This window comes from Alligator sinensis, unplaced genomic scaffold (genome assembly GCF_000455745.1).
Source record: "Alligator sinensis unplaced genomic scaffold, ASM45574v1 scaffold49_1, whole genome shotgun sequence".
Lineage (NCBI taxonomy): Eukaryota > Metazoa > Chordata > Crocodylia > Alligatoridae > Alligator > Alligator sinensis.
In genome coordinates this window covers 1933081-1950399 of record NW_005841970.1, presented here as the reverse complement: position 1 = coordinate 1950399, position 17319 = coordinate 1933081, and the positions used below count along the sequence as shown (strand labels likewise).

Below are 17319 nucleotides of genomic sequence, written 5' to 3'. Positions count from 1 at the left end.
CACTGACAATTGTGCTGTCATTGCACATATGGAGGAAGACCTACAAACAGCCCTTAACTGCTTTTCTCAGGCATACCAGTGCCTGAGACTGATGCTTAACATCAGAAAAACAAAGGTGCTTCACAAGCCTGCTCCAGGCCAATCAGCTCCCTCAGCAAAAATCCTCAATGATGGACAAGAGCTGGAGAATGTTGAACACTGCATACCTCAGTAGCCATCTCTCAAAAAAGGCCAATATCGATGGAAGAGATCCAGTATAGGGTCCAATGTGCCAGCTCTGCCTTCAGAAGACTGAATCATTGTGTGTTCAAGGATCACAACATCAGGACTTGAACACAGCTCCTACTATATAAGGCTGTAGCAATCCTAACTCTAGCCTATGGCTCTGAAGCTTGGGTGACCTACAGGGACCACCTGAAAAGCCTGGAATGTCATCACCTGCGCTACCTCTGGAAGACCCCTGACAAAATGGGATCATCACACAAATGCCAGTGTCCTCACCACTGCTAACACCACTGGTAAGGAAGCATTGATTATTCAACATCAGCTGCAGTGGACAGGGCACTGTGTGTGCTTACCTGATGTACATTTAACTGCTATATTCCCAACTCAGCCAAGGGCAAGGGACACACAGGGGCTAAAGGAAAAGGAAATACTTCAAGAACACCCACAAGGTGAACATTAACAAGTGTGGCATTGCCACCACAAATTGGGAAAAACAAGCCTGGGACTGGGCTACAGAATGATGCCTTGTGAGAGATGGTACATCTTACTTTGAGGAAAACTGTCTCACTTTAGAGGCAGAAAAATGACAGAAACGGAAAGAAAGGCAACAAGACTAAGAAATTCATGGTCTGACCTTCCCTTTAACCAGCACCTGTGGTACCAGCCAGAAAGTCTACAGCTCTAGGATTGGCTCCTTAGCCATCAACGGACTCATTTATAACCCTTTACTTGACCTGTGGAAGTGATCATTCTTGACCATGAGGGATCACTGCTGCCAACTATTTGTCTGCATTGAACCATCACATGTACAACATAACTTTTAGACTACCTTATGCTATAATGACATAACATACGGTTTCTCAACATAAGTAAGTTTAACTGAGCCTACATATTTACAGTCACAAGTTCATCTGTAGTTGGTCTCATTCTCTTAGTGTTCTGGCCCAGTATATGTCTTCATCCGTATACTACCATTCTTGCAGTAGAGACATTGAGAGTAACTGCACAGGAGTTGTAAATGACTGAAGCAGTCACTGCCAGCATTCACTGGCTCATAGCCAATGCTTGCAACAATTAAACTAGTAACATGCTACAGGGAACATCATACTTTGCTCTCCCTTGTCAACTTCAGTTTTAACTTTTTAATTTCCTATAGCTTCCAACAGCACTAGAAGATGTCATGGACAATTTGTTGCCTGCAAGGCATGGCTTGGGTACCGTTGACCTGAAGTTTAAGGAGGATTAAAATAAATTGCTATGTGTCTGTTTACTTGGATTTTATTTTATTGTGAACATAACATTCTCTGTGATGGATAAAAATAAAATCACAATCATGCCACAATGACATTTACAATAGGAACAGTTATCAAGTAGTTGTAATATTTTAAAGTGGATTCAGTGATTCATGTGCCTTCATTACCTTTGACTTTTCTCCTTTGCCCATTGTTTTAAGCTCAAAACTTTGTTATGAATATAAAACAAGACTTTGAAGAGTTCTCTAACTATATACCTGCAACTTTTACTGAGTTCAGTGGAGATGTAGATACATAAATGAAGACAGAATAGTCTCTAATCTGTAATAATGAAAGCCGGTTCCTTTCATTTTCCCCCCTTACAACTGTATTCTAGTTAAAATATAAAAAGTTTTTTTTCTGACTATTCTTCATTGTAGCTTGACAAATATTCAATACAACTGTTCCAAAATTGACTTCTATAGTGTACTGCAACGTAACAGTGCTACAGGCCTTTTTGTCGGTTTAATTTTATTTTAATGCTGGGTAACTCCAAAATTTAAATCTGTTTCTATAGCAGAAACATTTGCTATTGAGCAGTAATTTAAATTTCACACCACAACACTGTATTCCCATGGATATAGGGAATACAGTGTTGTGGTGTGAAATTTAAAACTGTTAAGGAACTTATTCTTTACTCCAGCTGTGTTGAGGAAATATAACACTATAATTGGAACAATGGGCCCAAATAGTCACTTTATAGCTTTCTTCCATCATTCTTTCTGCTGTCATATAAGATTCTTTTAAAGGAATATATAACACTGTATTTAGCAACAAACCCCCAATTATAGAACAGAAAAAAGAAACGGATATTGTTCAAAATCTAATTTGTAGTAAACATATAGCTCAGTCATCTGGCTATTCAGGTAGGATATGGGAAATCCAGCTACAAGTAAGAGCATCAAACCAGGCAGACCAAGAACTTGAATCTGTTTTTTTCTACAGCTGCAGTGAGTATCCTAACATATGAGCTCTTTGGGAGTCTGTTCTCTCCTGATTTTCACCAGAATTTTCAAGCATCATTTTAGTTCCAGTAAGGACAAACATTTTTGTAAATCTCATAAACCATTGCCTATGCAGCTCTATTTTTGAATACTATAAACCTTAGGCACTGGTGGTAGAAAATTGGACAGGGACTCATTTAAAATACTCTTCTTCTAGCAAGGAAATGAAACAATGTTTTGCAAAACTGAACTAATTATAGTGGTCATACAAAAAGAATACTATATTTTGAATTACTCTAGATGCATCCCTACACTGGCTAATACTAAACATATACTACTGCAGAATGAGTGTCAAAAGGTATTTTCACAAAGCTCCCTTGCACGCTGTAGGAAATACATACTCCTGCCCCTTTAACAAATATGGTAGTACTTTATGCAATCCTTCTGTATGGCAGTTTGAAATCTGTCTACTCTCCCATTCACCAGCCCTGTACTTCCTTAGAGTGCAGGGACAATAATTCTAGTGTGCCTTATATAAGCCTTTTCTGTTTCTTCTACCCCTTTAAGGCCATGTAATGGAAGTGAGAATTTATCCCTAAATTATCAAAACTGCAAGCAAGAAATTGAATATTTTCACTCTAAGAAATTTGATACATTTGGAAAATACACAGCAGTTAAGTTTTATTTGGTTCATAAATTAGGAGTTGTGATTATTTCAGAAACCATGATCCATAATTATAGAATATTAATTAAATTATAATATAGACTTCAATTCTGAGCTGAAAAATCAGAGCAGACTGTTTTCAAACCACTCACAATTGTTCCTAAGCCTGCTACATAATCTTCTTTCTTTGCTTATGGAGACATTAATTATTTTCACTGAAAGGCATAAAATTATATTTTAAATGTTGATCTACTCTTCATTTTTCTACCTTTACATACTGAATTTTAATGTCCAGCAAATATAATCTTCATGGAAAATAATTTTAAGAACAATCTTTGTTGTTTACTGTGATCATGAGAAAGGATTCAGGATGCCCCACAACCCAAGGACCACTCCACCTGCTGGCAGCTGACCCCCCCCTCCTTACCAGAGAGGGAGATAAGTCAGTAGGGGGTGTGTACAACATGGGGGTTTAATCAGCTCTAAATTGAAGTGGAGTTTTTTAAAACACACTGCTTCAATTTAGGGCCTCTATTTCATCTACACATGCCCTCATAGACTGACTAAATCAGTGTCATATAGCATAAGCTTTTATGCTATATGCCTCTGATTCAAGGTGCAAATCTACCCTGCCTTCTGCCTATATTTCACTATCAAATGCAAAAGTCTGGATATTAGGATATAATCAATTTGTGATATTAGGGAAGCTTAAAAAAAACCCTAAACTCCTAAATAAAGAGGAAAGTATCTTAAAAAAAGGAAGAGGAGATGCTTGTATTTATTTCAGGAAAGGGGATGCTAAAATAATGCTAAAGTACCTTCTCCCCTGGAGTTACAGAGATTCTCCATATACAGTGGGTATAGGAAGGATAACCATTTGGAAATCCTGGAGATGAAAAGTTGCCTGTAGATTCTTGCAGAGTTTCTCCACATGCTGCAAGAAACAAAATAGAGTAAAAATGGTAATTTCATGTGATTTACAAGGAAAAAAAAGAGTCTTCTTTAAAATACCTATGTAGAATTTATTTCACTTAATGCAGACAGAATGAAAAATAGTTTGGCATGTTATAATTTATTCAAAGTAATGTTTATAAATATGTGCGCCATGAATATTGTTTTAACACAAGATTTTTCCCCATGAACCCTTTAATTTACATGCTGCCTACTGACTTAACCAAAATTATAGCAGTCTTAAAAATGTCATTGCTGTCAGTCTGGCAGAAAATTATACACTGAACTTTATTTCCATAAGGACTTAAAAATTACCTTTAAGCCAAATCATTTAAAAAGAACTAACACAAAATGCAGGTATTCGGTGATTGACATGATACTGGAAATTAATCATTAGTTGCATTCTATATTTTATGTCATCTAGTATCAAAGCTAGATTTGAACTGATAACATCCATTTATATTAAAATAGGAGATTTAAATCCTATTTTCAACAAAATTTCTCCTGCAAAATATGATTCTTGGACGCATTAATAATGAAACAAAGAAAATGTAAAGTCCCCAAAATACCAAAGGCTTTGATATTTGATATTACTGAAGCCTTTATCGGTCATATCTTACCTGTCAATCATACTTCCAGCTGCTGGGTGACTAATTAATAATTCTTCTTTCCCACTGAGCTATATCACCATAAGCTGCTGCCATTCTCTACCTTAAAGATGATTTGACTAGATCTCCTACACCACAGTCACTCATCTTTATGACCTTCAATCAGCAAGTTGTTTCACTTGCTGATTTTTTAAGGTGTGATCTGATGGATATGAATTTGAGAGTACTGCCCTGTGACTGGCAGGGTAATCAGACCTGCAATACTTTCAAATTACAGAGCTACAGCTGCTAGCAGGTAAACCACTGTATCATCAAAATCTCAATTAATTATAAATGACCCGAAAATCTTTAGATAAAGGGGGACAAGGGAAGAGATTGTGTATGTTGAAGAGAGATAATGCAGCTCTATAGGTAGATGGCTGTCTTGTTAAAATGTGTCCAGCACTTAGTCTGACAACTGAATTGTAGCATCCGGCTTAAGCTAAATTCAAGGTACTACACGTGCTATCTGAAGCTGCAATGGTGATTGTGATGAAAAAAAAGAGATTGGTGCTTCATGGAAAATGTTCAGGCAATAGTGGCATGCTAATATATTCCTTACCAACCAAATGGAAATACATTTTTACTGGCTTCATTGTGTTTTTATCTTTTTTTAATTTAAGGCAATTATATCAAATGACATATATACAAAAACTATTCAAGTGTTAATTACTTATGTATGAGTAGTTTCTAATGAAAATCCTACACCCATAATTAACAGAAGTTTATTTTTAACTCAGTGATGAATGAAAGCTCAAAGAAATTGCAGAGTACCATACTGGATTTCCCTAATGCTGACCCCTATGAAACTGAAGCTGTATTGTAACTTTGCCTGAAGCATTTTAAAGCAACTTCAGAGTACAATAATGGTGTTACAAATAAGAAGAAACATAGCCAGAAAGAGGACATTCTGCATAAAAGAACCATGAGAAAGTCAAGAGATCCATTAAAACCAAAGGTCCCGCAGACTGTCCCTAGGCCTCACTGTTGCTGCTCCACAAAAAGTTCTCTTTTTTTCCAAGGTGCCCTCTATTGCATTACACTGCCAAGGCTCTTATTAGTTGTTACTCCATCTGGAAACTCTCTTAAAGGAGGGAAAGTGGTATTCTTGCATGATGGAGAGTACACATGAAAGATAATACTGATTCAGAATGTAATACCTTTACCATCCAATCTGTCTAGATGATTATGTGGCCCTAATCAACATAATAACTAAGTATCCTTTCAACAAATTATTCATGAGACTGTTGGGAGGATAATATACGCATTGCATCTTCTGCCCTTTCTGTCCAAAACCTCACAACTCTCCAAAATCTCTCACCAGCTGCAAACCCTGATCCTGTGAAACCCCCATATAAATACAATGAGGCCCAGAAAGCAACCAATCATTTCTTTAATGCAAACAAAAATTTTCTATAGAAAACTCTATGCCTTTCATAGTGAGTTACCAAACTGCATATTATTCACCTGAGAAACATACACAGCTCTCCTCCAATATATATTTCCTCAGTGAATCTATCAGTGGTAGTCTCTCCTGTTTTCTGTCTGCTTATTAAGGATATATACTGTTAGCTTACAGTGTTGTTAAGTTCATTTGAATGAATACATAACAAGACAAATAAAACTGAAAATACCTAAGTACAAATATACTTTGAAATAACCAATTATAGTGTTTATCAAATAACTAGCCAATTGCCCCTCAGGAATTATGGGGGGGTGGGGAGAGCATGCGGGGACAGAGTCCCACCCCTATCCCCCCTGCCCAGGCCCCCTCCCCCTTTACCTCCTGCTGCTTGGGGTCCGGGCCCACTTCCCCCCCTCCCCGCTGCAACATGTTTTCTCCCCAAAAGGTAAGCATGTTGTCTCTTCCAGGTTGGCTGAACTCGCACGGCGAGCTTTAAACTACGTTCGTCAGGGGATGGGGATGCAGAGGTGCAGGAGGACACTTTGACATCAAGCCAGGTGACGTGAGCAGGAACAACCCAGGTAAGTGACAAGGGCCCGGCAAGCTTGAGAACAAGAAGGCAGCACGAACACCCATAGGAGGTCTCAACTGCCTCTACACAAACGCTAGAAGTATGGGGAATAAGCAGGAGGAACTCGCCCTCCTGCTAGCTAGCAAAAACCCAGACCTGGTTGGGCTTACAGAAACCTGGTGGGATTCTACCCATGACTGGGCAGTAGACAATGAGGGTTATAGGTTGTATAGACAGGTTAGAGTAGGGAAAAAGTGGGGTGTGTAGCAGTCTATGTTAAAGAGAAGTACACATCCTTGATGATCAGGATGGGCTCAGAAGAGGGGCAAACTGAGGCACTCTGGGTTAGAATGCAAGGGGGTCGTGGGAAAAGGGACTTGATAGTGGGAATCTACTACAGACCGCCTCACCAGAGGGATGAGCTGGACCTAGAATTTTCATGTCAGCTCACAGAGTCTGTAAGGACAAGGGATGTGGTTGTCATGGGTGACCTAAACTACCCAGACATCTGCTGGGAGGATCAGTCAGCAAGGTCTGAATGCTAATATAGGCTTTTAGCCTGCATACAGGAACCCAAGAGGTACACAATCCCACCAGAGGAAATGCCTTGCTGGACTTGGTCCTTGCCACAGGCAATGACCTGGTGAGGGATCTGCAGGTGCTCGACTACCTAGGCGTTAGTGACCATCGTCTGCTGGAATTTACTGTCCAACGCAGGGTGGTGAAAACAAGCAGTAAGGCAAAAGTCCTTGACTTCATGAGGGCTGACTTCAATGAGATGAGATTAGAAAGAGAGACATTGGGGACTTGGAGCCTCAATGAGATAGGCATCCAGGATGGGTGGCTGTTCCGTAAGGAGACGATCCTCCAAGCTCAGAAGGAGTCAGTCCCAACGTGAACCAAAGGGAGCAAGAGTGCTAAAAAGATCCCTTGGCTCAGTAAAGGCATTCAGGAGGGCCTAAGGGCAAAAAAGGTGGCATACAATCAGTGGAAGCAAGGGGCTATCACCAAGGAGGACTATACCTCTGTTGCTCATGATTGCAGGGAGGCGGTTAGGAAGGCCAAGGCAGAGAGAGAACTAGGGCTGGCAACCAGAATTAAGGATAACAAAAAGTCCTTTTTCAAGTACAAAGGGAGTAAGAAAGCACCTGGTAATGTGGGGCCCCTCCAGGACAGGCTTGGCAATCTGGTGATTGCAGCAAAGGGAAAAGCTGATCTCTTCAATGAGTTCTTTGCCTCCATATTTCAGAGCAGGGACCGGGACAACTCCCCAACTTGGATTATGGACCAGCTCATGTCTAGGGTCAGGGACAATTTAGTTAGGGAATTCTTGGAGGGGCTGGACACGTTAAAATCAGCAGGTCTGGATGCTCTTCATCCAAGGGTACTGAAGGAATTGGCAGAGGCCATAGCAGGGCCCTTGGCATGGCTGTATGAGTGCTCATGGTGCCCGGGCCAGGTCTCAGAGGACTGGAAAAGGGCCAAGGTGCTCCCCATTTACAAGAAGGGGAGAAGGGAGGACCCAGGTAACTATAGGGCAGTTAGTCTCACCTCAGTCCCTAGGAAGACCTTTGAGAAAATTATCAAGGAACACATCTGCAGGAGCCCAGCATGGGAGGTAATGCTCAGGGGCAACCAACATGGGTTCACTGCAGGCAGATCCTGCCTGACTAACCTTGTTTCCTTTTATGACCAAGTCACAAAGTCCTTGGATGCAGGTGTTGAGGTGGATGTTGTGGCAGAAGGCCACCTCTGTTTCTCCTCAAAAACTCTGCTCTGTGACAATTTGCTTAGGATGGGCCGAGCAGAGGGTACACACCTTACCCTATCTCTTTAGGTAACCTGAGCTGGATACATTCCTGAGGGAGGGGGTAAACCTGCTCCCTCTGCCTACGTGACTGGCATCACATACCTAGGTGAGGGGCTTGGGCTACCTGGGGAGCTAGGAACTGCCAGTTTGCCCAGCAACTAGTGATGCATTTCAAATTGGTTGGCTGACAGCCAACAGGTGCTGGCTTCCATTGGACCAGGTAAATGAGGTCATAAGGTCTATATAAGTTAAGGGCCCGGGGGGGGGGGGCCGCAGCCATGAGGAAGAGTCAGAGAGAGAGAAGAGCTGAACCATCTGAAACTTACTATCTCTCTCAAAACTCATGATCAGGGAACTGCCTGCCTCCAGAGGGAATCTCCACCTGCCTCTGGATGATACTTGTGAGTAAGCTACCTGAGATCTAACTAGATATATAGCTTGCAGTAACGCAGATGTGTGACCAAAGGCTATCCAGCCATGCCAGTTTGCTCTATGGGATATTTCTGATATTGCTCTACCCTGTACCCTATTCCAACCATACCCCTTGTAATCAATAAAGTTCTCCTTTGTACCTAGTGTGGGATTGGGTGTGGGTCTAGATTATGCCATGGGGCCCCTTGGTTCGGCTGACTAAGGGAGACCACTACTTGTGGTTCAGACTGAGGAAAGCACCCCGCAAGTGCTTGAAGCAAGTCAAGTACCCTCAAGGGCTACTAGGCCTGTGTTTCCCAGGGTTCACAGAGCCAGAATCAAGCCCAGCCCTGGGTGGTGGCAGTGTTACCCCTAGGCTAGTGGGTGTGCTCTAGGAAGGGGGTCGAAGGTGTGAGGTACCCCCAGGGAGGCACTCGGAGCCTGGAAGGTGGTCGGGCGCAGTGAAGTGGGTGGCTCAACGCAGGAGCGCCCCCTACTGGCCTGCCACAGACGTTGTCTACCTGGACTTCGAGAAGGCCTTTGACACTGTTTCTCACCCCGTTCTTACAAAAAAAAAAAAAAATAAGCAACTGTGGCATTGATGTCTACACAGTCAGATGGGTGGCAAATTGGCTTGATGGTCACACCCAGAGGATGGTGGTGGATGAGTCATTTTCGGCCTGGAGGGATGAGGATAGTGGAGTGCCCCAGAGCTCGGTCCTCGGGCCTGTGCTATTCAACTTCTTTATCAGCGACTTGGAGATGGGCGTAGAAAGCACGCTGTCCAAATTTTCTGATGACACAAAGATATTGGGAGAAATGAGCACACGGGAGGGGAGGGACAGAATTCAACTAGATCTAGACATCTTACAGAGGTGGGTGGATGAGAATATAATGTAATTCAATGCAGACAAGTGCAAGGTGCTGCATCAAGGGAGAAGGAACCTGCAACATTCCTATAGGCTCAGAAACACCCTTCTCAACCCAAATTTTCTGATGACACAAAGATATTGGGAGAAATGAGCACACGGGAGGGGAGGGACAGAATTCAACTAGATCTAGACATCTTACAGAGGTGGGTGGATGAGAATATAATGTAATTCAATGCAGACAAGTGCAAGGTGCTGCATCAAGGGAGAAGGAACCTGCAACATTCCTATAGGCTCAGAAACACCCTTCTCAACCACACTGTGGCTGAAAGGGATCTTGGAGTCATTGTTGACCCCAGAATGGACATGAGCCGCCAATGCGAGGAAGTGGTCAGTGAGGCTACACACACCTTGTCATGCATCTACGCCACAAGCAGGTCCAGGGAGGTGATCCTTCCCCTCTATGTGGCCACAGTTGGAGTACTGCATCCAGTTCTGGGCACCGCACTTCAAGAGGGATGTGGCTAACCTTGAGAGGGTCCAGAGGAGGGCCACTCACATGGTCAGCGGCAGCAGGGCAGGCCCTACAAAAATAGACTAAAGGGCCTGAATCTATTCAGCCTCCACAAGAGAAGACTGAAAGGGGATCTGGTGGCCATCTATAAACTCACCAGGGGTGACCAGCGGAAAATAGGTGAGGTGCTCTTCCCCTGGGCACCACCTGGGATAACAAGGAATAACAGCCACAAATTGATTGAGAGTAGGTTCAGGGCAGACCCAGCAGCAGTGGGGGAATGGGAAGAGTGACCTCAGAGCCAAAGGGGGGGAGCACAGGGGGTGGAGGAGGATGGGGCCCGGGCCCAAGGGTGGGGAGAAGGCCCAAGCCAGGACAGAAGCCAGCCCGCCACAGCGGTGGCGGGGCAGCAGTCGTCCTGGCCTCCTCCCCTCCCCCCACCACTGCTGCCACTGTGGCACACCCACTACTCCCTCAACCTGCATGGGATCCACTCCTCCCCACATTGCCACCACCTTGTCCCACATCAGGCCCTGCAAGCAGTGATGATGGGAGGGGGGAGGGGTGGCCTGAGGCCAGTGCCATGGCCTGCCACCCCCCATGCCATCCTGACTTCGCTTCCCTCCCGCGCCGCCGCTGCCATCATCTGCAAGGAGTAAGGGGAGGGAGGCAAGGCCAGCTCCGATGGCCTCTCCCCTCACCCCTCCACTCCATCATTGAAATCTTCAGGTAGCAGGGCTCCGTTGCCCCCATCCACTCTGTTGCCCCCACCTCCAGGGAGGCCCTTGCCTCCGTTGCTCCCGCCTCCATTCCCTGTGTCCCCACCATCGTGGTGGTGCTCCACTGCTGCCAGCTCCTGTTTGAATGCTTGTTTGCACTCTGATTGGCTATTTATGAGCCAATCAGAGTGCAAATAAAGCATTAGGGCAGACAGACAGACTTAGGTATTTATAATATTAGAATGTGTAAATCTTGATTCATACATCAACATGCTGATAATATTGGTATGTAATATCAATATCACGTGACATCCACATCCATATGAATACACACACACGTATACACACATGTATACACACACACACACACACACATGCGTGTGTGTGTGTTTGTGTGCGCGTGCGCGCGTGTGTGTACATATGGATGTCATATGATATTGATATTACACATCAATATTATCAGTACGTTGATGTAGGGATCAAAATATCAAAATGTCAGCTTTGATTTCTGAATTTCTGATCCAAATTTCAGATTTGATTTCATTCTCTTCTCCATAAACATTAACATGGTATAAGCAGACGAAAGGGAACAAAGTAACCTAAGCTTGATCCTGTAAATTCCCCTATAGGACAAAAACTCCAGCAGCATAAAGCTGGCTGCCCCTGCAATTTTAACATACAGCAGGCCAGATGGGTGAATACAGACACCAAACAGTGGGATGAACCAAAATCTCCCTATTAAAACATTGCAAAACCCAGGGTGAAGAAACAGGGCAGAGTTTAAAACTAGATCCTTTCCAGTAAAAATTAATAAAATTGGAGTTTAAAACTACTATCCTATGACATATCTCTCAATAATTACAAGTGCAAGTGAAAACTTCTCATCTCTCAAGAAAAAATTTTGATTCATTTCTTTTCAGTTGCTAATCATATTATTTATTCATTTGATCATATTTTTCTCTGAAACCTGAATTAGTTTAATTATATATTAATTAACATGCTATAGGAGAAAGGCCAATCTGCATTCTGTAGCCAAGCTGAGAGCAGTCAAATCCCAGGAGGATTGCATTGGTCCATGTGCACCTACCTTTGATTACTGATCCACCCATGGTTTAAAACCAACTGCTTGGCAGTGGCTGCAACATTTCTAATCGGGCAGTGCTGAGGGAGTCAATCGACTTCATTGCTCATTATAATCTACCTGATCCCTTCTAAACTCTTTATCCACAGGGGCTAACAACTTTCTCTTCTTTTCAATGGTCTTGATGTTCTACCAATCAAGCTATTCTTTGTTCTGCAATTCTGTTGTCTCTTAGCTGCTCCTGGGAATAATGGTACTATTTCACAGCCCTGCAGATTGTTCTTAACTCATTCCAATAAAGTTATATTTGTTTTTGCCTCAATTTTAAACTAAATAATACATCCTAGGCTCCTGACATATTAGCAAAGCTTCTAATTTATTTTTAACTGGAGAAAAGTGTGTTGTTTTATACATGATTATAAACCTCACCCCCTTTTCAAAATTCTAGATCCACCCATGGTGCTTCCCACCCCCAAAATTATACATTATGGCAACAACTCTAAAGACATCCTGAAGGAGGAAGAGGACCATCTGGATCTATATAACATCCCATGTTAAAGATGAGCAATAATTCTATATGTCACTCAAATCAGGCAGAGCCCTTAAGCTCCCAGCTAGTTACCAGGGCTGCCTTTGACTGGGCAATAGCTGGGTACCCCTTGTTTAGAAGTGAATTTCTTTGCAATGGTTCAGTGTTTTTTAAAGCAGTTAGTTAAAATTCTATCACAAGAGAATTCAAGGGGTCTCTCTCCATAATTGAACGGCCAACAACTATATTATTTGTGATTAGGTTTATGAAATGGTGCACTATAAACAGTTTCATTGTGTATCACAGTCCATTAGCAATGGGATCCACTATTAAAAGGAAATGTGAATATATAATTAAATTTATGGCAACTTATTTACATTTCCTAAAACCAATTTTAGCGCATTTCATGCCAGAATATACTAATTACCACCTCACTGTTATACACCTCTGTTTTTACTAAGATCATTTTTACTCCCTCGTTAAAGGTTAACACAGCTGGTATTTCCTCCGTTGCCTGCCTTTTCTAAATGTTATGCCCTATATCAGTTTCATTAAGATAGTCAAATAGTGGAAACAAAACTGCAGTTGTCCAGGTCAATCTGCAGTTAACTTGATATCTCTAGAAGTTTGGGTTTGTAATAGCACTTATAACAAACCAGAAACTTCTGTCAGTGTGTAGTGAAGAGGAGGAAATTATTTCTACTTCTGCCTTTTGAACATCAGCAGTATATACAATAGCATCTAGATACATGGACATAAAAACCTCCAGATGTACCCTAGTGTACACACATATAAAGCAATTGCCTTCAGTGCAATTTGTTATCTGTTCATCCTTTGTATATACCATGTGTGTGAAATTTTTCTGACCAGACTCAACTAAATCTTCATGTTCCACTGGTGTCTTTTGTTCTAAGTACAAAATATATTTTTTTAAGTTAGAAGGCTCAGATAGTCAACAACATTTAAGCATCTAACTCCTAACTTCTCTATAAACACTGTATCAATGATCACTCACAATTTTAGTGGGAGTTAAGCACCAAAATACCTTCAATCTGGATATTATTTACATGTACAAGGCACATACGACAGTGATAGTTGCTTTAAAGGTAGCTTATGCAGTGATATTTAAACTCCTGTTACAAAAAATATCAGTGTTACTTAACCTATAGCCAGCAGGCCATATCTAGCTGATAAAGCCATGTTATTTGGCCTGCGAGTCTCCCCATGGATCCATAAAGTTGGCGGTAGGGGAGCAGTTAATTGCTGTGGCTCTGGGAACTACAACAATGAATGCTGCTACCACTCCCCCATGACAAAATTTACAGACCTGGAGGGGAGCCCCATGGATCAAATTATAGGGCCTGCACTGGATTGGGCTGGAACGTGTGGAGCGATCCTGCATGCAGGGCCAATTTGGCATGTTATCCTGCATAAGGGGGGCTGATTTGGTCCATCCCAGCATGCCACATGCAGCCGTGGACTAAACCAAAATGTTGGGTCTGGCTACAGACCAACACTGTGTGCCTACATTATGCAAAGCATCTGGACCACAGACTGGTTTTGCAGGGTCAGATAGTTTGAGCACCGCTTCACTTAACAATTCAACATTTGTCACAACTACTACTTGAAGAACTGCAGTTACTTCCTTTTTATTTATCTAAAGAACATCAACACCACAGTAATGTAAGGGTATATAAAGGTTGATTTTTTACTGGTGATTGGTCGATTCAGATTTAAATAGTTTAGCTCTGAGAAATAGCAAGAATAATACCCTGCACTGAAACTGATATATGGAGAGTAATTTAGATGCTATATTTAATCCTGCAGAGGTAAGGATCCAAAAATTAGGGAACGCCAAAATTAACTCATGTACAACCTTGTTTCATCCTCCTTGTGCATAGGCATTGTGATAGAATCTTTAATTACAAAATCACATACAGCTTTTTTCCTATGAGACTCCTGCTTATGCAGTGCACAGGATAGACCATGCTTACTGAATGGTTGTTATTCACTATTTCAATTTTATCCTTATCATTCAGTGTGGCCTCATTGCATTCTCATTGCATGTTATTTTAAATTTTGCTCTAGATACAATTATTATTTTCTATGACCTTTCCATGACATTTACTATAGAATACGAATGGTTCACAAACATTAATCAATGTATCACTGCAATACCCGATGAGGTAAGATGATATTAAATATTTGTAAATAGGAACTTGTGGTACAGAGAGATTAAAACTAAATGTGTAGTGGACTAAGTCTGCATTGTCAATCTGAGATGTCTGATTTTTGTTAACATCTTTAAAATACTTAAATGTTCAAATCTATGCTCCCATTGACTTAAGTTATTCCTCTGAGTGTTCCACAATTTAAAAATCATAACTCAGGTGTTTTGCATCAGGTAGCTTACAAATAAAAGAGGGGGGGGGAAGGTAGGCAGTGTAGTTATGGGTTACTTGTTATATGGTTTGCCAAGCTCCTATAGGACCTCTGTCAGATACCCTTCTAATGTCCCCTGGGTGGCTATTTTGTTTTAACGATGAAACCGGCCTTTATTTTCTTTCCTTACTTCCTACATGTAACTTCTACAACAAAAGAGGCAGAGGAATGGTACAAACAAACTCAGACACCACATAACTCTGATTAATTCCCAGACATCATGCAACCTAAGCACTGAATGTTAAGTAGCTTTGTGGGAATGGCACATGTGCAGTTTGCCACATCTGAGCTGTGTACATGAATAGTGCATGAATCTTGAGAGAATAATGCCACAGCTTCAAATATATCTCTATTAATCATGTGAGAAATGTGATCTTTCAGAGTCTTGGAACATGACCAAATTTGGAAAGTAGTTTTTTATGAACATAGTAAAAGGCATCTTTCTGATGCTAAGCTGACCCACTTTGGCAAATGTCAAATTTCTGACTTTAGAAAATGAGGGTATTACATTTTTTCACTGAAATGTTTGCACAAATGTTCAGCATGTATAAAACAGTCTCTTTTTCCTTCCCCTTTCTTGGACATGGCTGAATAGTTTTACTGAAATCTTTCCAAATACTGGATTTGCTCAAACAGATGACGACCCCGATTACAAGATGATCCCCCACAATAATTAGATTATATATATATAAAAAGCAATCTTTATATATATATATATATATATGCAAAATTTATAAGCTTGCTAAAATTTTCCTGGTATAAAATCTAATTATTGGAGGTTTGTCTTCATTCTGTCCCCCCGACACTGCTCCAGCAGGAAAAAATAAATCTGAGGAGTTAGGTAGCCCTTTGCTCTCTGCTTCCCCCACAACCTTTTTTTTCTGGCAGCCCTTCCCCCTCTCCTTACTGTCAGACCCTGCTTTCCCTGACCACATGGAAAAAAGGGACAAATTTGAAAACAATAACTTTGCAATTAAAGATGGCAGTAGCAATCTGCATACAGTACAACCTTGCATTTTGTATACCCAGAATCAATGCATGCTACCTTTTTTTGAAACTGCTGAAAGTTTTAACACGGGTAATTCATAAACACACTCTTGAGCAGCACTTTGGCACCTACTTATGTATAGAACAAACTATGCATGATATTACTCCAAAGCTAAAGGATCATGATTTACCACATTGTTCAGTGGGCCAGGCCTCACCAGAGCCAACACCATTTCAAGCTATGGTGACCCCACAGCTCATCACTGCTTAGCATAGCTAAGTACAGACAGTCAAAAACCCTGAGGCTGAATCAGTTCAAACTAGGCAGGCTTCCTTTAAACTGTGTAGGTTGAACCAATAACCAACTCAACTGACATTCAGTTTTCAATTGGGAAAAGCAAGGGGAGGTCTGCACTGACCCAGGCCAGTAGGTGGGGAGTGCTAGAGCACGTCACCTAGCCTGCTGGCCATTGCCAGCCCAGACAAGTGTCCCCAAACTTCTGCTGTCCCCCCACAGGGGGTTCAGGAGCCCCTGATTCAGGTGCTGGCCCAGCTTGGGGGAGTTCCCCCCCTCAGGAGTTTCCTCCAGCCTGGGTTCTCCAGCCCAGGTAGCCTTGGGGAGCATGCCCCACCCATTTGTCTTAACTGCTGGAGTCTCAGGGATAGCCCAGGGAGCAGAGGGAAGTTCCTCTGCTCCCCTGCATTAGTTTTGCCTCAGACTTGCAGCAACTAAGGCAAAACCAGCTGTGGAGGAGCACGAGGCAAGGTTTTCAGGTAAGATTTGGGAAGGAAAGAATTCCCTTGGCTTCTGGGGCTGCCCCGGGCTGGGGGACACTGGGCTGGGGAGGGAGAAGCCCCCAAGGTGGGGGCTCCCTGGTGTCCCATGCTGGGCTGATGGGGCAGGCACCTGACTGGGAGGACTCCTTCTCCCTTCCTTCTGTAGCAGCCGCTGAAGCAATCAGCAGCTGGGAAGGGGGAGAAGGAAAGGGAGAAGGCTGCCAGGATCTGAAAAGCCTGCACCACATGGACTTTCCCTCCCCCCATGTGTTGTGTAGATCATGGCTAGCAGGGCCTAGGGGGTCTATTCCCCTGTCCTCTCCCCCACCCCTGCCATCCCTATGGGCTGCCAGATACAGGCAGGAAGCAGATTAAGGAGCAGAGGGGTGAGGCAGTCCCTGCTCCACTGGAGCAGGCAGCATAGCCCAGGGCAGCAAAGCATCCTGGGATGCTGGGAGACTGAGTTAACTTCAGCCAAGAA

The 17319-nt window shown here is 42.5% G+C and overlaps 1 protein-coding gene across 1 annotated transcript in view; it reads right to left on the bottom strand.

Annotated features, from left to right (window-relative positions):
- Nucleotides 1–17319, bottom strand: part of TLL1 (tolloid like 1) — a 233936-nt gene that overhangs the window by 70698 nt on the left and 145919 nt on the right. The window contains exon 9 of the mRNA XM_006020836.3: nt 3944–4059. Coding sequence (XP_006020898.1) covers nt 3944–4059 — 116 coding nt within the window. The remainder of the gene's footprint in view (nt 1–3943; nt 4060–17319) is intronic.